General features: G+C 38.9%; 2 protein-coding genes across 2 annotated transcripts; one reads left to right on the top strand and one right to left on the bottom strand.

The window, feature by feature from the left end:
• The first annotated feature begins 3,679 nt into the window (after positions 1-3,679).
• On the top strand, positions 3,680-9,126 carry LOC126709452 (endo-1,3;1,4-beta-D-glucanase-like). The gene is made up of 7 exons (XM_050409702.1): positions 3,680-3,993; positions 4,863-4,884; positions 7,437-7,560; positions 7,765-7,855; positions 8,000-8,089; positions 8,490-8,587; positions 8,814-9,126. Exons 1-7 carry the CDS (start codon positions 3,759-3,761, stop codon positions 8,958-8,960), a joined length of 807 nt encoding a protein of 268 aa, XP_050265659.1. The 5' UTR covers positions 3,680-3,758; the 3' UTR covers positions 8,961-9,126.
• Positions 9,127-18,924: 9,798 nt separating this feature from the next.
• On the bottom strand, positions 18,925-19,521 carry LOC126708246 (uncharacterized). Its single transcript, XM_050408048.1, has one exon. The coding sequence runs from the start codon at positions 19,519-19,521 to the stop codon at positions 18,925-18,927; it is 597 nt and encodes a 198-aa protein (XP_050264005.1).
• Between the last annotated feature and the right edge of the window lie 990 nt (positions 19,522-20,511).

Genomic DNA, 20,511 nt, shown 5'->3' with positions numbered 1-20,511 from the left:
ACCATCTTATCGCCACAGGCCCCAGACTAAACGGGAACACATTGCATATCAAGGCCTCATTCCTGGAGTGGACAGCCATTCTCTGGTTGAAGTGGCTTACATGCTCCACATGATCTGTTCGACCATTGTAAATGGTGAACGTTGGTTGAGTAAATCACCGAGGAAGTTTTGCCCCTTCAATTCTACGTGTGAAAGACGACCTGGAAATTTGGTTCAACGCCTTACTTATAGCGTCATTTCCCAAGCCTTTGTGAGACGGGCTCTTGTTCCTACGTTCACGGTGGTAATCCTCATCACACGAGAAAGATTCACTAGGGGGAGTTCTTGACCTGGGTCTGTAGCTACTATCCCCCTCGTCACCAGAAGAAACATCAGAGTTGGTGGGAGTTCGCCTTCGCCGTTCACGGCACAACTTCATCTTCAAATGATCGATCTCCAATTGCATGGCTCTAGCGTTTTCCTCATGAGAGACATGACTCCCACCTCGAGAGTGGCTCCTACTAGTATGAGTGGTATGCACACTAGTTTCCTGGTCCCTTCTGAACCCAAGATTGAGGAAATGATCTTCACGTTGAGATCCTATGGACTGCTTCTAGTTTGGACCTGAACCTACCATAATTGACAGTTACACTCACTATCACGCAAGAATTTCCCACAGACGGCGCCAATTGTAAGGACATGGTTTAAGTCCTAAGCCCAAAAAGTAAGTGGATTTAGGCCCTATGAGCCCAATACAATGAATTTGTAAAAAGTGGGTTGGAAAACTAGATTCTAATGAGTTGGGTAGCAATTATAATGGATTCAGATGACAATAAAGTAAAAGTAGACTAGTTTTATCTAAAGCAAATCGCCCTCGACACAGTCCGAGAATATCAGTTCTTGTATATATTACTTTGGAGTTGGTTACAAATACAGTGCTAATTGCTATGGTGTTTCTTTCTTGATTCTCCGATCTTCCCTCCTTTTCTCTCAGGGCCTCCCTGCTATGGTGTTTCTTTCATCTTTATTGGTGCTGATCCTTGTCATCACATCAGCACATTCCTGAAGTCTTTTGGGAGTAGCTGTAAGGCTGAAAACTACTATTCAGGTATCACTTCCTCATGAATGCAGTTAGAGAGTTAGCTGCAGAACATTCAATGCGGTGGTAGCAGTTTTCCCTTAGATATTTCCCAACTCCCTATTTGTCCTTTACGTTCACAATGTATATCCTTATCAACAGAACTTCCTGGAACGTCGCTTTGGATGACAGAACATACTTTCTGCCCTTGACTTAGTTTAGCTGAGAAGATACTCCTCCTTGGCCTACCTTCCCCAGCCTTCCTGTTCGTAGCTCGCTCACGGAGCTCTGAGTTTCACATCTTCATTACTGTTTATCTGTCCTTGGACCACTAAGCGTCCTTGGACAAGGCCCGAGGCCTAACATATATTCTTGGACCCATCAACCCTACAATTATAATTTCATATTTTTAAGTGTTTTTAATCATTATCATTAATACTTCATGAATATAAATAAAACCCTAAGATTTAAATATTTAAAATAAATTAATTTAATTGACACAGACAAAACCCTCAGCTCATGGTATTCAATTTAGGATTGTTTCCGTTGAAAATATTGGGACGTGCCAGTTAATCTAAAGGTCAAAGTTAGTTCATAGTACATACTATTTCGCTCCATTTTTTTCCAACGGAAAACCTTATGTATGTGAAGCAGTCTTCCAATTTTTTTGTGTTAGATAGTATAAAAAAAATAGATTCAGATCTTCTAGATTTCCTAAGGTACTCTATTAATAGATTTCCTTAATCCTAACCACTCTTTTATGATTTAATGGTCTGAATTTTGCCATGTCAACATTCTACTAACTTTAATCTTAAAATAATAAAATAATGTTGCAAACAAAACAGTTAAGATTATTGTTAGTGGAATGCTGACATGACAAAAATCCAGACCATTAAATCATAAAAGAGTTGTTAAAATTTAAATGAAATTTATTTGGTAGAGTACCCTAAGATCTAGAAGATCTGAATCCAAAAAAAAAAAAAATAAGTCAAAGAAAAATTATCTCATAATTTTCCTTATTTAGCTTATAGAATGAGATCTAAAGTTGTTTTCCACTAAAATTTTATGAAAGACAACTCTATTTCATGTTAGACTAAATAAGAAAAATAATTCTATCTCACATGAAGATAAATATGAAATGTTAAAAGACAATTTTCCAACTCATTCTAGATAATATTTTTTGGGAAACGATTCATTTTTCAAAAAATATTGCCCAAACCCAAAAAATATTGTCGAAACTTTACTTATATTGCACAAGCCCAACAAATCTAATTTTTTGAGATACGCAAATAATGGTGGAGGGGAGGGAGAAATGGAGATGGGGTTCTTTGTTTTTTGAGCAAAATGGAGACGGGGTTCTAATAAATAATTAAAGACATGAGCATTACAAAGGTTATAATTATTATTACTTAAACCGCAACAAAATGTCAAAATTTAATCAAATTTTGTAGTTAAACTTTGTCAAAAAAAAAATTAGCTTCCTAGATATTAAATTTCTCTAAATTTTATCTGTGTTGATCATAGAATCCATTGTTTCATCACTAATCACAATTGAATAATTAATACAATACCTAGACTTTAGAGATATTATAGAAAAACTGAAGTATCATAGAAGATTAATACAATACTTAAACTTCAGAGATATCATAGAAAAACTGAGGAAATATCATAGAAAATTAATACAATACTTGAACTTTAGAGATATCATGGAAAAACTGAAGTATTATAGAAAAGATCTAGAAGTATTACATAAAAACATAATTTATTTCAATAAAAAAAATTAATTAATTTTCCTAACCGAAAACGTGGGCAATTTTTTTGAGGGTGGGGGCAGTTTTATTTGAATGGCGCAAATAAATTATTCAAAGACTAAGGGTCTGTTTGGATAGAACTTATTTTGCTGAAACTGAAAACTGAAAACACTGTAGCAAAATAATTTTTAAATGTGTGAATAGTATTGTGGGACTCAATTTTAATGAAAAAGTTACTCAAAAGTAAGATTTGTGGGTCCCGTACACTGTTCACGGGACCCACAGAACTAATAAAAAGACTGAGAAGTCAACAATTACCGGCTACTGTTCACATGAACAGTAGCCGTTGTTCCCTAAATGAGTGCGCAGCAGCAGGAAAAAAAAAAAAAAAAAAAAAGTGAAGAAACGTAAACGCAAACGCAAAAAGCTGGATCCAAACCCAGCCTAAGTGTAGTGTCATAAACTTTTCCACAATTCTTTTTCAAATAAAAAAAAAATATTTCTATAATATTGCCACAACTTTACTATATGGTGACTTATGAGTGATAAAATCATGAATTTAGATGGACTCATTATTTTATTTTCACCATCCATAAATAGCCCGCATAGTAAAATTGTGGCAAAATTTATGGTAATAACTTCCCCTTATTCAAAGAAGGAAAAAATATTGATCACTTTTTACGGATATATTGTCTCTGTCCTATCTAATAATAGGGCAATAATCGAAATCAAAGAGGCAAAAAGGTAGGCGTTGACTGCAATAAGAAACCTAATTATACCTCCAACGACGTCGTTTCAAGCATTCCATAAAAAGCGTACCCATTCTCCAGTTCACATACCATAAAAAGACAAAACCATTTTAGTTCATAATCTGACAAAGTTATAAAAGCCATCGAGCCAATTATCAGTAATTTTGTGTCACCTTTAACAGTTTTTCAATAGTTTCATTCATGGCTAAGATAGCTCAAGTTTCTGTGCTCAAGCTAGCTTTTTTTGTCACTCTTTCTAGTTTTGTATCTCTTTCTCTAGCTCAAGAAACACTAAGCCGTCACTGCTTGGAGAACCCACCAACTCCTAACTCAACCTATGGAGCTGGGTTGGTGAAAGACATTGGAGGCCTCAAAGCCTATGTTAGTGGCCATACTCGTTCCAGGCTGGCAATCCTGCTTGTTTCTGACGTTTATGGTAAGAACTAATGACATATACTCTTTTAAAAATATTTTGCTTCCAGTATGTTATGGTGTTTGGGTTTTTAATTTCACATATGAGCTGTTTTCTGATCTGGGTTTGTATCCAGGATTGTAGTTATGGTGTTTTACTTTCATATTTTAGCACTTTTCAGATCTGGGTTACACTCAACATGTGCTTTTGAGTTTTTCCATGCTTACTTTATTGGAACATGTTCATTCTTTTAACAAAGAAGAAGATTTTCTTTTCTGAATTCTTTATTCAATTAAAGTATTACAAAAAATAATTGAAGTTTGAAATGTAAAATTTCCTTAATTATGGGCTAAATTAAAATTCAACCAAAGTAAAGAAGCTTGATGCTAATGTCTTTCATACCAGGCTTTAATATTTTAAGGATTTCTTTTTTCTTACAACAAGAGGTGGAAGAGGATTTGAGAAAGAACAATAACGAGTTCACTAAAACCGTAAAACACAAAGCTCTTGACAATTTTAAGAAGAGACGACTTTGGAGTACATGTGTTTGTGAAATTTGATCATCTATCTAGTATCTATTGATTAACCAATCAGTACTTTCTAGAAGATATCTTGTGTTAGATCTAATCCCCTATCTCAACGTTGGAAATTTAGTACTTATATCTTGTACTTTATAGAACATATCTTGTGTTAGATCTAGTAGCTATTGATTAAGCAATCAGTACCTTGGAGTACATGTGTTTGTGGAATTTAAGATTGAGTTCCCATATATATTTCCATCACTTTGTATTTGGTTCTATTTATATTTCTTTTGTTATTATTTTTTTCTCCTTGTGTTACAATTTGCCCTGTTTTTTTTTTTTTTTTTTTTTTTTTTTTTTTTTTTTTTACAGGATACGAAGCACCACATTTAAGGTATGTACACTTCTCAACCCCTAATGTGATTTTTAAAAAATTCATAGATATAACATGAAATGAAACCTTAGTATGCAATCCTGGATCCCCCTCGTAGTCACATCTGTTCTATATTTAGATCAAACGGTTTCTATTTTTCTGCCTACTTTTGACCAAAGAGACATTGTTAACGCAATTTGAATAGTAGTTGTCAACATATTTAAATATGGGGTGGAAAAAAAATCAGAGATAATGTGGAACTATCTATTTTGACTTTTCAGTCTCATATTTAGGCTTTAGCCCGAGCTTAAGCAGAAGGCCAGGACCATGATGAATAGGAATATGCTGGCGACTTTACAAATTACTTTGACTTGTCATATCATAAAGATTGATATTCAACTTTGGATGTGGTCCTATATAGCTTCAATGGTACATTTGGGCCTTACAAATCACATCCTTTCAAGTTTCAACCTAATAAATAAGTATGCCCCATATTCACACTCGAGAAATTGAGTCTTTGTAAAAGGGAGGCTGCGTGTATGACTCTCTCTTCGATAGAGTTGGTGCATGAGTCTTGACCAAAGCCTACCTTCAACCTTTGGCTAGATAACCCTCATAAGCAAATATAAGTAAATTTAACCAATTGCCTTAAAATTTGTGTTTTCTGTGTTCATCAATGAGCATTTGAAAAAGGGTAACAAAAAGGTCATGTTTGAACGGACATGCTCTATATTGCTTGTTTGATCTAGTAGATAACCTATGATACATGTGAATCCAAAGTCTGCCTTGCTATTTGTGTTGTGGTTGGAAAAATGCGTGCGTGCACACACACACGTGTGTGTGTTTAAACCATCAAGATTTTAATAGTATAATAACCACTATCATGCTCAGATTAACAAAGTCAAGTGATCTTTGATCTTGTTAAGGCCTATATCAGCAATCTGACTGCTTGGAGAGTAAAATTTTAAATTAGAAATAGCAAACCTGCATATAAATGAAAATTACTCATGCTTTAACAAGGAGATAATGTCATATCACTGCTGATAAGATTATCCTTTACCTATAGTAGCTTTATACTTTTGTTGGTATATTTTAATAAAAATAATAAATTAATTATATTAATTTTGTTTTTACAAAATTTACGTTGGAATATTATACCATATTTACTCGAAGATTTGTTACAAAAAATGTTTATATCCCATTATCTATTTTCTCAACCCAAAAAAAAAAAAAAACATTAGCTTTCTAATTTAATTGCCATTATGCTATGATTATAACTCATATGTATTCTATGTCTATATAAAGGTGAATTATCTCTATTGAGATATCTATCTAAAGAGTGAGATATTTGTGGCTCAGCCAAGTCATAACTGGTGATATCTATCTTTCATCTATCATATTGTTATATATCTTTTCCTCAAAAAAAAAAAAAAAAAATTATAAATCGATCTGATAAATGATTATCCATTTGAATGATTAAGATGATAAGCGACAAATTACATATTATTTGTTGTTAGGTTGCTCAATTATTGTGATTTATTGCATTATTTATTATATTTTTCTTCTATCGAAACCAACAATATTAAGGTGTTTGGCACCACTGCGGGAGAGTATCGAAGACACATCTCAACCGTTGCAATGGGTTCACTAACACGCCACCCCTTTCATTAGCGTTCTAGAGAATTAGCCCAAATTCTTATACGGTGGCGCAAAATGCTTAACATTGTTGGTTTCATGGTAAAAAAATTAAAAATAATTCACTAAATCACAATAATTTAGCAAGCTCTCGCTTATCATCTTAATCATTCAAATGAATAATAATTTATCATATGTAGATAGATTTATAATAATACGATATAAATAGGATAGATATCACAGGTATATATATGGCTTGATTATATCTTGTTATCTAGATTCTAGATAGATATATTAATAGTAGTAAGATACCTTTCATATAGACATATAATACATATGAGTTATAATCATAATATAACGATGACAAACAAATTAAAAATATAGTGAAAATATAGTGGGGGAATTAATGGGATATAAATATCTTTTTTAACAACTCTTTGAGTAAAGGTATAATATTACATGGTAACTTTTGTAACAACAAAATTAATATAATTAATTTATTATTTTATTAAAATACATCAACACTTTCTATATTCTTCTCTTTATATCCCAAATTAAATATTTTCCTTTGGTTTGCAAAATTTCCTAGATTCATTTGGTGCATTAAGTAATGTAGTACATAAAATAATATGTCAATGAAAATTGAATTGTGCTGATACGCAGCTCATGACAATTGTAGCACCGTGAAGAACATGCTCCAAACCCCAGCACTTTAATTACACTGCTTGATTATGTTATTTACTGTGATAAATTCTCTGTTGTTGTTGTGTACGTATATTCATTCATTGCTCTCTAATAATCATCTTAGGCCTAACTTACAGAAACAATAAGGAATAACAGATTTTACCCTCGTGAGTGTGAACATATTTCACATACATAAAAGTGTCTACATTTTGCTTCGAGACTAATGCCTAGTTCTTTTGACTGTCACTTGAAAGGGATATCGCTGATAAGGTTGCTCGAGCTGGATTCTATGCTGTGGTTCCTGACTTCTTTTTTGGTGATCCCTACGTAGTGAACTCTTCCAGGACAATACCAGAGTGGTTAAAAATTCATGGAACAGTTTGTGCCCAACTCTTCTCAAATAAAGTTGAACATAATATATTATCTGTTTTATCATGAACTTCAGTTTAAACAGTCATCATATATAGTTAAAAATATTTCTTTGCCATTTTCTTACCTACAAATCCTGATTTGTATACAATATTTGCTTTCGAATTAAACTAATTTTGTTGCCATCGTATTCCTCCTAACTGTCTGATTTAGGACAAAGGATTTGAAGATGCTAAAACAGTAATTGCAGCTTTGAGAAAAGAAGGCATGCATGCAGTTGGGGCAGCAGGGTTTTGCTGGGGAGGTGAGATATCCATTCATCTTTTCTAAATAGTACTTTTTATCTTCTAACCCTTTTTTGGCTTGGCTTATCGAGTTAGCTTATTGATAAAGGAAGCTTTCTAAAGTACCTTGGCTAAAATCTTAGTTTCTTGAATTCTTTTGTCAGGCAAGGTGATTGTGCAGATAGCAAACACTGACTTCACTAAAGCTACAGTGTTGTTACACCCTTCATGGGTCACTCTGGATGATATTAAGGGTATGATTATTAAAACAAATCTAAAAATTATGTAGGTGTAAACCCAGACATCTTGCAATGTTACATGAAATGCTACTAGAAAATAAGGATAAGCCCTGAACATGCGTGTATACTAAATATCAACAGAGGGACTTCAAGATAATAGGAAGGATAAGTGCTTTACTTCTATTGTCTAATGTGAATATTAGACTTGTATAAGTATACACAAAACACACACAAAGAGGTGAAAATTTGCCTGTTTTTGGGCCTAATTCATCTGATACAAAATAGCTGTAGGAGAGCTGCTTCAATTTCTAGTGAAAGATCATCGATTAATTGGGCTTTCCTATTTACTTCAATAACATTTATTGACACAAATGCTTGTATAACTCACAAATGCTGAAGAATTCTTCTTTTTCAGCTGTCAAGGTTCCAATGTCCATATTGGCTGCTGAGTTAGACAATGGCACTCCACCTGAACTCCTCAAACAGTTTGAGGAGGCTCTAACAGCAAATAAGGTAAGGATCTCCAAATTTCAGATAATCTAAGTTCATGCTGCTTGACTACTAGCCTTGGAAGTGAGTCATGTGACAATTAGTTTTGGAGATAAATATAAATGACATCTCATCAACAATCGTCATGTAAGAGTTTTGCAACAAGAATTTCGATTATATTGTGAAAATATTTATTAAGTAGGTTCCCAAAATCGACTTTCAGTCTCCAATTAATTCTGCCATTCTGCAGGTTAACAACTTCATCAAGATATTTCCTAAGGTTAAGCATGGATGGACAGTCAGGTACAATGAGACTGATATACCAACTGTGAAGGCTGCCAATGAAGCCCATAAAGACTTGTTGGATTGGTTGAGCAAGTATCTCAGGAAACATTGATGTTCCTAGCAGTCAAAATACTAGAATCCTATCTGTAGCCCAGAATTTGTTAAAATAAGTTGTATGATCCTTAAAAACTTATTTTTTGGGGCCAAGATAAATTCGAACAAGCTGTTTGCATGTTTCAAGAAATGAATAAAAATATATTTGAGTGTCTTTCATTTAAGTATACAATATTTCTGAATGGGAGATATATGACATCAAAACATGCCTTCTTTATAGCATATTAAAAAAGTTTACCATCCATATCTCTATATTTGATTATATCCCCCAAATTTTGTGCCATTGATGACATAGAAGGTGTAATTTGACATGCAACAGCAGAATCAATCAATTCTCCTATTATATTCACCAAATTTTGTGCAATTGTGGTAACTCCACGCTTAAAGAATTGATGTGTAACACTCCCCCCCCCTCCCCCCCCCCCCCCCCCAAAAAAAAAAAAAAACCTTCTAAAGAAAATTTGTCACTCACAAAGATTAGATTTGCTCACCTATATTCCAAAACTAAACCTGAAAATTCCAAAACAAGGCATAAATCTTTTTGAAGATGTGTGGCTCATAGTCAAACTATTTGTAGACGTGTCCTAAATACAACAATATTCCAAAATAATGTAGTAGTGCACTAGACACCAGACAAACGTTGTATCCGTTTAGAAAAGCTCAAAAAGTATTGTAAGGACTGGATTTGCGTCCTAAGCCCAAAATTTAAAAGGCTCTAGGCCCAAAGAGTCCAATACAATGAATTTGTAGAGAGTGGGTTGGAAAACTAGGTTCTAATGGGTTGGGTAGCAATTATAGTAGATCCAAATGACAATAAAGTAAAAATAGACTAGTTGTATCTAATGAAAATTGTCATCAGCATAGTCCGAGGAGATCGGTTCTTGTATATAGATCTTAAAGTTGATTACAAGTACAGTTCTTATTGCTACAGTAATTCTCTCTTAATTCTCTGATCCCCCTTCTACGCAGGGTCTTTTACATTATATATCTCCCTTTAGATGATCTTGGCCCTCCATTTGTTGATCGTCCAGGCCACTACTTGAGTGTTTGTCCCATCGGACACCCTCTCAGACCTTCTGTGAGTTGGGGCAGCCAAGACAGCACTATTCAGGGGTCTTCTCCACATAAATGCAACCAGAAAGTGAGTTGCAGAGCATTTAATGCAGTGGTAGTAGCTTTCTCTTAGATATTTCACAGCCTTTCTTTGTCCTGTTCCTTCCTGATACTTATCCTCAACATTGGAATTGTCCAGAACGTTGCTCTTAATGGCAAACCGCACCTTCTGACCTCGGCTTTGCTCAGCCGAGGAAGCATCCTTCCTCAGATCACTCTTTTGAACCCTCACGACCATACCTCACCTTTCATTCATTAACATGGACTCCTCTGACAGTGTTTCCCTGTCCTCGGACTACTTAATGTCCTTGGATTGGGCCCCCGACCCAATACATACATAGATACGCATTACTGGGCCTACCACCCTATAATAGCTCCTTGAAATTCTCCTCTCTGGCTCCTTGGAGAGAAAGGAGGATTTCAATATTACCACAATTGCCCCGCACTTATCATATATCACCTCTGTCAGCGCAGGTGCTTTTTAACTGCCCCACGCATGCTCTTGACGCTTCGGCATCCGAGACGCGCCTTCATTAAATTTCTGCGACACCATGTTCCCCACGTTCTACGGCACGATGTGGATCCAACGGCTGAGAATCTTGTTGGAACCCAAGTGGGAATTTTCCCACCTGTCTCCCTTCCTTTGATATAAATACTATCCAAACACTTCATTCACTTCACTTTAGCACTCATACATTGAACTTGCGCACTTATTCAACTTACTTGTGCCTTCACAAATACCAAGAGCCAGTCCGAGGAGAGTTTTTTTTCTTTGCGTAAGTCTTTATAAACCTTTCCATTTATTTTCCCACATACTTTTCTTTTCTCTGCGTCTATTCCTCCTCGGCCTTCTTAGTTTCCCCCTTTACTATCTTAGCACCTCCAACCCTTCTCTGAATATGGGTAGATTTGCTTACCTGGTAGACTCCGCGGAGAATATAGAGAGCTTTAAAGCTCAATATAGAATCCCGCTAAAAGTCTCCATTAGATACTGTAAGGAAGGGAAATGGCATGAAAAAAGGCAAAGGGAAGAAGTGGTAATCTCGATGATTGCCTTTATAGAGGGAGGGATGAGAATTCCCATGGGCACCGTCACTAGGAATTACCTTAGGGCTCACAGATTAGTTCCCACCCAATGTGCCCCAAATATGTTTAGGATTTTAGGCAGCGTCGATGCCCTCAACGAGAAAATGGGCTTAGGTTTTACCCATCACGATGTCAACTAGGTCTATAACCTTCACAATTTAAAGGAGCAGGGGTATTACCTAAAAACTTGGTACTTGGAGGTTAGACTCATCTTGTGCCTCCTTGAGTCCAACAAGGGCATGAATAAGGATTTCTTGATCGTTTTAGGGGAGTGGCACGATGGCCTCCCTTACCCGACGAAAGAGGGGAAACCAGGTGGGATTTTAGGTCTAGGTTCATTACTTGAAAAATCACCTCTTTTTCTCTTGACATATTCTTTACCCATTTGCCTATGTTTATGCTTGCAATTGAATTTTTTCCTTTGATTTGTGCCATTTTTTGCTAATGATATTTTTTGTTTTCCAAATGGTCTTGCAGATAAGAAAGTTGCTATTCCAAATTTCAATCTCATCAACCAACAAAGCCTAGATAAGATCCTCCAAGCCGAGGTGTTTATTCACAAGGATGGCCAACTAAGAGCGGCCCACCTAATCTTAAACTACACCCTAATCTCGTCCAGTTTTCAAGCGCCAAAGTGCTAGATAAAGGCAAAAGATCCCTACCTGCACCAAATAAGTGTTGTCGTTCCGAGTTTCCTCACCATCGATCCTATCCCAGAAGGCATACCAAAAGTAGCATTGCCATTCCAACGCAGTGCCGAGGAAGAGGCAACCTCGTCCCAGTTTACAATTAAGGAAGAGGAAGAGGTCGTTGAAGTTTCTGATTCGGAAGACAACTTCGAAGTCTTCAACCAACCTTTATCCCCTGAAACCCCAACTGGTGACCTTGGCCACCATATTCCTGCATAAGCTAGTCACTCCCAAGAAGATTATTCTATCCCAGAAGACATGGGAATACAACGAAAGCCCAAGGCTTTCCTTATAGAGGTAATGAAGTCCCAGGTTAGAGGCAGGTCACCCAAGGCGACCGGCCAAGCTAAACCTCTTTCCCTCCCTACCCCCCCATGACTCTCAACCCGATCTAGTAGACAAAAAGTAGAAACAGGAGCAGAAGGGGAAGGACGTGGTAGAAGAGGGCTGAGGTATCCCTTCAAAGGAGAACGAGCCCCAAAAAGGGGCTAAGGTGGCTAAGACCACTCAGACGAGGTCCCTAAGTGATGGAGCACCAGGAGACAAGGAATGCGATCTATGCACCAAGGTTTCGAACTGGAATCCCCCCTGGTGTTAGACGGATTCTCTCTCCCTACGAACTCCTCAATCAGGGACTTCCAACAGGGAAAGGCTGGGTAAGTAGCAGACGTTGTAGAGCAAGCTCTGTAATTACCCGATGACATGGCTGATCTGAGGACCATGAGGAAACACAAGGTGTTTCTAAGTCTAAAGAGAGACCTCATTATGGTGAGTTTTTCAAGATAAGTCCATTATTCATTAATAAATAAGATTTTTTTTTTTTTTTTTTTTTACTCTTTCCTTTGCTCACTCACTAAGTTTCTTTTGCAGGCTATCCAAACCAGTTTCAGAGCTGAGGAGTTGATGGATATTTCTTACCTACAGATGAAGGAGGAGGAGGCCAGAAGGGTTGCTACTGTTGAGGCCTTCAACGTGGCCAAGAAGGGAGTGAAAGTGCTGAACGCCAAACTCCTTAAGGCCGAGAAGGAGTGGAAAAGTGCTGAGGCGGTGTTGGAAGGGGCGGAGAGGCAAGCCGAGACCCAGCGTAAGTAACTCCACCAAGCCGAGGACGAGCTTACCGCTGCCAGGGAGTGGATCAAATTGTTAAGGAAAAAGCTGGAGGATGCTAAGAAGGCCAAGGAATAGGCCGAACAAGATGGCTATGACGTGGGGGTAGCCGAGCCCGAGGGGGCCCTTAAGGTTGAGGTCTCAAGGGTGTGTAGAGTATACTGCCTTCAGGTGTGGAATGAGACCCTCAACCTGGCAGGGGTTGAGGCCTCTTCTGCAATTAGAAGAGCAAAAAATGTATACTACCCCCTGCAATCCGGGCACCAGGCTCCACAGCCCCCAAGGATGATGCAGCCCCCAACATCACAAGCCATGTTGAAGAGGCTCTGACTAAGGACCCTCTTCCTCCCAACAATCCTCATAAAGGGGCAGAGCAAACCGGCGTATTTGACAAGGAGAAAGAAGTCCCTAAGGAGGTCGCCCCCGAGATGACAAAGACCTCGGACGCACCTAAGGATTCTTCCCAGGGAGGGGTGGTTTCTCAAAGCCACAAGCTGGTTTTGGCAACTTTCCCTATCCCTGCCAAGGAAGACCTTAAGGGTAAGGGTTCGGCATCCTTAGCAACAACAACCACTCAGCCTGCCAAGACTCCTAAGGAAAAACTTGTAATAAGGATGAAACCATGAGTTGTTGTTTTTGTTTTCTCCCTCCCCCCCCCCCCCCTTTTTTTAACTGTTGTTTTTGTTTCTTAGCTCTGTAATTCATTCAACCTTTTGTAATCTACTTGCCTTTTTCAGAGGCTTGGTTTAATGATAATTGCAAGCTTTTCTTCTATACTTGTGATGTTTATATGGATCCAAATACAGTTTATGTTTCACTTAATACTTAGCCAACGTGACAATGAGATACAACTACTGCATAAGTGGTAGCATACTTACCACCCTCATATGAACAGCAACAGAACAGGTTAAACTTACTAAGTCCACGATCTCAACAAAGTGTAACCTTAACCTTAAAAACATACATAATGGTAGAGCACCCATTCATGTCAGGCTCTACCCAATTCTCCACCTATCAGTAAGTTTAAGGAACTGGAGATGATAATCAATTCTTAAACAGATCATAGATATACTTTCAAATGCTTTAAGTGGTGCTTATGAGTGTCTATTTTATCATGTTATTACAATGAAGATGTCTGCCATTTAGCATGGCTTGTTTTATTGAGACTTAGATAAATAACAGATAGTATTAGTTTGCCTAAGGTATGTGGTCCGAGGAACCAGACATAACCAAGATTCTATTTAACACTTACACAAATAATTTAAAATATCAATTTACCCAAGGTATGTGATCCGAGGAGCCAGGCATGACCAAAGTTCTGTTTGATACTTAGAAAAATAACTTAAAATATCAATTTACCCAAGGTATGTAGTCCGAGGAACTAGGCATGACCAAGATTTTTTTTGATACTTAGAAAAATGATATGAAGTATTAATTTACCCAAAGTATGTGGTTTGAGGAGCCAGGCATAACTAAGGTTCTGTTTAATACTTAGAAAAATAACTTAAAATATCAATTTACCCAAGGTTTGTGGTCCGAGGAGTCAAGCATGACCAAGGTTCTGTTTGATACTTAGAAAAATGATATGAAGTATTAATTTACCCAAAGTATGTGATCCGAGGAGTCAGGCATAACTAAGGTTCTGTTTAATACTTAGAAAAATAATTTAAAATATCAATTTATCCAAGGTATGTGGTCTGAGGAGCCAAGCATGACCAATGTTCTATTTGATACTTAGAAAAATAATATGAAGTATTAATTTACCCAAAGTATGTGGTCCGAGGAGCTAGACATAACTAAGGTTCTGTTTAATACTTAGAAAAATAACTTAAAATGTCAATTTACTCAAGGTATGTAGTTCGAGGAGCTAGGCATGACCAATGTTCTGTTTGATATTCAAATAAATAGTAGGACGCATAACGCATAATGTAATAAACCAAAATATGGTAGAGAAAACTTTCATTAATAATAATACATTCTCATGTTGTTTACATTCCAGGGGCGTGGTACAACATTTTCATCTAGATCTTTAAGATTATATGTACCTATTCCAGCCACTGAGGTGATGTGATATGGCCCTTCCCAGTTGGGCCCTAACTTTCCCCATGCTGGGTTCTTAGCAGTACCCAAAACCTTTCTTAATACCAGGTCTCCAGGCACTAATGGCCTTAGCTTTACGTTGGCATCATAACCTTACTTGAGCTTGTGTTGGTAATACGTTAGTTAGACCATGGCATTTTCTCTTCGCTCTTCAATTAAGTCTAAGCTCTTCCTTAACAGCCCATCATTGTTGCTCGGAGTGAAAGAACTTGTTCTCAGTGTTGGGAATTCAATCTCCAGAGGAATAACAGTCTCGACTCCATAAGTCATTGAAAAGGGTGTCTCCCCTGTTTATCTACGAGGTGTGGTCCAATATGTCTAAAGGACGTGTGACAGCTCTTCCACCTACTTTCCTTTAGCATCATCCAACCTCTTCTTGAGTCCATTCAATATGACCTTATTGACAGCCTTGACCTGTCCATTTCCCTGTGGATAAGCCAGGGTGGAATACCTATTTGTTATTCCCAGGTCACAACAATACCTCTTGAAGGCTTTGCTATCAAACTGAAGACCATTGTTCGAGATGAGGGTATGGGGATCCCAAACTGAGTGACAATGTTTTTCCAAACAAATCTCTTAGCATCCACATCCCTGATATTTGCCAATGGTTCAACTTCAACCCACTTGGTGAAGTAATCCGTGCCGACAAACAACCATCTCTTATTTCCTGCTGCCTTAGGGAAATGCCCTACAATATTCAAGCCCCATTGAGCAAAAGGTCAAGGGTCGGACACAGGATTAAGGACACCCCCTGATTGGTGAATGTTTGGGGCAAATTTCTGACATTGGTCACACTTCTTCACGTACTCTTGGGCTTCCTTCTGCATGTTCGACCACCAATATCCCTGAGTAAGGGCCCTGTGAGATAAGGATCTGCCTCCTATATGGCTGCCACAAATCCCTTCATATAACTCCTCCAGGAGTAGCTCTGATGCCTCGGGATGTATACATAGCAAATATGGCCCAGAGAAAGAACGCTTGTACAACTTTTGTTCCTCGGACAACCAAAACCGAGGAGCCTTCCTTCGCACTTTGTCAGCCTCAGATTTCCCCTCAGGCAAGATATCCTCTTTCAGGAATAGTACTTTAAGGTCCATCCAGCTAGGTCCCACCCTAATTTGATGAATCTAAACCATCTCCCTATTCATCTCAACAGGCTTGCACAAGTCTTCAACAAGGATAAACCAAGGCAAGCCTTGTGCCGAGGAGGTTGCAAGAGTGGCTAGGGAATCAACATGCGTGTTTCCACTTCTCGGGATTTGCAGTAAGTTGAAAGACTCAAACCCTGATCACAAGTACTTAACCTGACTTAAATATCTTTGCATTCTCACATCCCTGGCCTCTAACTCTCCTTTTACTTGGCCAACCACCAACCTTGAATCCGAGAAGATCTCCATTGCTTTTCCTCCCATTTTCTAAACCATGGTCATCCCCACTAATAGAGCTTCATATTCAGTTTCATTGTTTGTGGCCAAGAAGCCCAATTTTAAGAATTTCTTAATAGTGATCTTTTTAGGAGATATTAAAACCAGCCCCACTCTAGAGCCTTTGTGATTTGATGCACCATCAACGTATACCCTCCAGGATAAAGGTTCTTGCAAGGAAATTATGCCAACTAATTTTCCATCCACGCCCTTCTTTTTAGCCTCCTCATCCAACGGGGATTCAGCAAACTCGGCCACCAAATCTACGAGGACCTGACCTTTTATAGAGGTGCGAGGCATATACTTGAAATCAAAAACCCCTAGGATCGTACCCCACTTGGAAATCCTCCCAGTATAATCAACACTCCGAAGTAGTGATCGAAGCGGAAGTTGGGTTAAAACAACAACTGTGTGGGATTGGAAGTAGTGGGGTAGTTTACGTGTAGCATGTATTACTGCCAAAATGGCCTTCTCCAGTGGTAAGTAATGAACTTCTGCTTCATGAAAATACTTGCTCACATAGTATATTGGCCTTTGCACGCCATTGTCAACCTGTATCAGCACTAAGCTCATGGCGTGAGAAGCCACAGCAATGTATGCAAACAAGACCTCATCCACCTCGGGCCTAGACATAATAGGTGGCCGGGAAAGGTATTCCTTGAGCTGCTAGAAGGCAGAGGCACACTCTTGGGTCCATTCAAATCCCTCCCACTTATTCAGCAATTGGAAGAAGGGTCAGCACCTGTCCGCTGACCGAGAGATAAACCAGTTCAGGGCAGTGATTATTTCAGTTAACTTCTGGACTTCTTTAGGATTCTGAGGTAGCTACAAACTGTTAATTGCCTTAACCTGATCAGGGTTGACCTTAATTCCACGATAAGTGACCATATACCCTAGAAATTTGCCTGATCCCACGCCAATGGAGCACTTGGAAGCATTGAGGTGTAGTTTATGTTTCCTCAATATTTCAAAAATATTACCGAGGTCTCCTAGGTGCTTGGACACCATCTTACTCTTTACCACCATATCATCTATATAAACTTCAATATTTTTGCCTAACTGTGGCTCAAACATCCTGATCATCATCCTCTGATAGGTAGACCCTGCATTCTTCAATTCAAAGGGCATTACCTTGTAGTGGTAATTTCCAGTAAGAGTGACAAAAGCTGTCTTTTCTTGATCATCTAGAGCCAGTGGTATTTGGTGGTATCCATGGAAGGCATCCAAAAAACTCATCCAAGGATGGCCTACAGTTGCATCCATTAGTTGATCTATCCAAGGCATAGGGAAAGGGTCCTTTGGACAGGCCTTGTTCAAATCTGTGAAGTCCACACATACTCGCCACTTTCCACTCTTTTTTCTTACCACTACAGTATTGGCTAGCCATTCGAGGTAAAACACCTCTTTGATAGCCTCATTCTGCTTAAGTTTGGTCACCTCATCCTTGATAGCATCAGAATGGTCCTTAGATGAGTGCCGAGGTGATTGCTTTTTAGGGATGGCAGACGAACTAACATTCAAATGATGGCAGATGAAGTTTGAATCCACCCTAAGTGCTTCGCAAGCACTCCATGCTAACACATCAATATTCCTTTTGAGGAACACTATCAGCTCTTCCTTCTCTTGGGGAAGCAGTTGAGCTCCGACCTGAAAGAACTTCTCCACATCATCACCAATAATAATTTTCTCTAACTCCTCACATGTTGCCCCCTTTGACACTGCATTCGCAGACAACATCGAAGTCCTTGATTTCTATAAGCTCCTCTCAGCAGAGGTTGAGGACTCCATTCCTAGCTGATGCATTATTGCAGCAACCAAGAACTGTCTAGCCACGAACTGGCTCCTAACCAGCTCCTAAATCCGATCGATCCCAGATGGATATTTCACCTTCAAATGCAGAGTGAAGAAAACGGCCCCCAGGGCATGAAGCCAAGGTCTTGCCACAATGGCCATGTAGGGAGAATAAGCATCCACTACAATGAAATCCACATTTACCACCTCTGATCCTACTTGTACAGGTAGTCGAATCTGGCCCCTCGAAATAACAACTTTCCCATCGAAGCTTACTAGAGGCAAATCATAAGTTGTCAAGTCCTCAGGTTTCAAGCTTAGTCCGTTGTACAAATCAGGGTACATAATCTCTGCCCCACTACCTTGATCCACCATCATCCTCTTAACATCATACCCCCTATCCTGAGGGTGACCACTAGCGCATCATCACGTGGTTGTATGGTTCCAAACTTGTCCTCTTTAGAGAAACTCATCGATGGCCGGTTCTCCATTCTAGCCCTCTTCAACTCAGGTCTATAGTCCTCGGCAAGTGGCCAGGCTACAAACATCACCCTGGAGGGGTGAGAACCAGTTCTCCCCAAGCCGCGAAGATGACATTGATGATGCCCAAAGGGGCTTTGGAAAAAGCATTCTCTTTAAATCTTGATCTTGTCTAACCTCCTGGTCCATTGGGCTGATGCGAAAATTGTTTCAGCCTCCATTCTCTGACCAGTTGCTCCAGATGACTCCTCAAAGTTCTACAGTCTTCTTTAGTGTGCTCTTGGTCCTGGAGGTACTGGAAATGAAGGCTTTGATTGCGCTTCATGGGGTCACCTCCCATCTTATTTGGCCACTTAAAGAATGACTTGTTCTTGATTTTCTCCAAGACTTGGTGTACTAGCTCTCGGAATACTGTGTTAACCATTTGAGCAGTGGCAGACCCCGATTGCCCAGCAAAGTCTCGCCGGGGCCGGTTATTGTTGTATTGATCCGACCTGAAATCCCTCCTTTCTTGAGGGATAACCTTAGCTTTCCCTTTCCCCTGTTGTTTATCTTCCTCGACCCGCTTATACTTATCAATTCGGTCCATAAGTTGACACACACTGTTAGCAGGTTTTCCAATCAAAGACTTCCTTAAACTATGCTCGACAGGTAGGCCGACCTTGAAAGTTCTTATGGCCAAATCATCAAAATCACTATCTATCTCATTGAACATCTTCCAGTATCTGTTTGAGTACGTTATCAGGGTCTCTCCTTCTTGCATGGCCATAGATAGTAAGTAATCTAAGGGCCGAGGAACCCTACTGCATGTGACAAAGTGAGATCCAAACGCTCGAGTAAGTTCCTTGAAGGAATCTATAGAACCTACTCTCAGGCCATCAAACCATCTCATTGCCACATGCCCCAAACTGGATGAGAACACCTTACACATCAAGGCCTCATTCTTAGAGTGTACAACCATTCTCTAGTTAAAGTGGCTCACATGCTCCATAGGATCTGTTCGACCATTGTACATGGTTAACGCTGGCTAAGTGAACCGCCGAGTATGTTTTCCTCATTCAATTCTACGTGTGAAAGGCAACCTGGAAATTTGGTTCAACACAGTGGTCATAGCATCATTTCCCAGGCCTTTATGAGACGTGCTCCTATTCCTACGCTCCCGGTGGTAGTCCTCATCACAAGAAAAGGATTCACTGGAGGGGAGTTCTTGACCTGGGTCTGTAGCTACCATCCCCCTCAACACCAGAAGAAAAATCAGAGTTGGAGGGAGTTCGCCTTCGCCGTTTGTGGTGCAACTTCCTCTTCAAACAATCAATTTCCAGCTGCATGACTCTAGTGTTTTCCTCATGAGAGATATGACTCCCACCTCGAGAGTGGCTCCTACTAGTATGGGTGGTATGCACACTAACTTCTCGGTCCCTTCTCCGCTCAAGATTGAGGAAATGATCTTAACGTTGGGACCCCAAGGATTCTGCCTGGTTTGGACCTAAACCTACCATAAATGAACGTTAAGCTCACTAGAACACAAGAATTTCCCACAGACGGCGCCAATTGTAGGGACTGAATTTGAGCCCTAACCTAAAAGTTAAAAGGATCTAGGCCCAAAGAGCCCAATTGAATGAATTTGTAGAGAGTGGGTTGGAAAACTAGGTTCTAATAGGTTGGGTAGCAATTATAGTGAATCTAAATGACAATAAAGTGAAAATAGACTAGTTGTATCTAATGAAAATTGTCCTTGGCGCAGTCCGAGGAAATCAAT

This window comes from Quercus robur, chromosome 12 (genome assembly GCF_932294415.1).
Source record: "Quercus robur chromosome 12, dhQueRobu3.1, whole genome shotgun sequence".
NCBI lineage: Eukaryota > Viridiplantae > Streptophyta > Magnoliopsida > Fagales > Fagaceae > Quercus > Quercus robur.
This window is presented reverse-complemented; position numbering and strand designations above follow the sequence as displayed.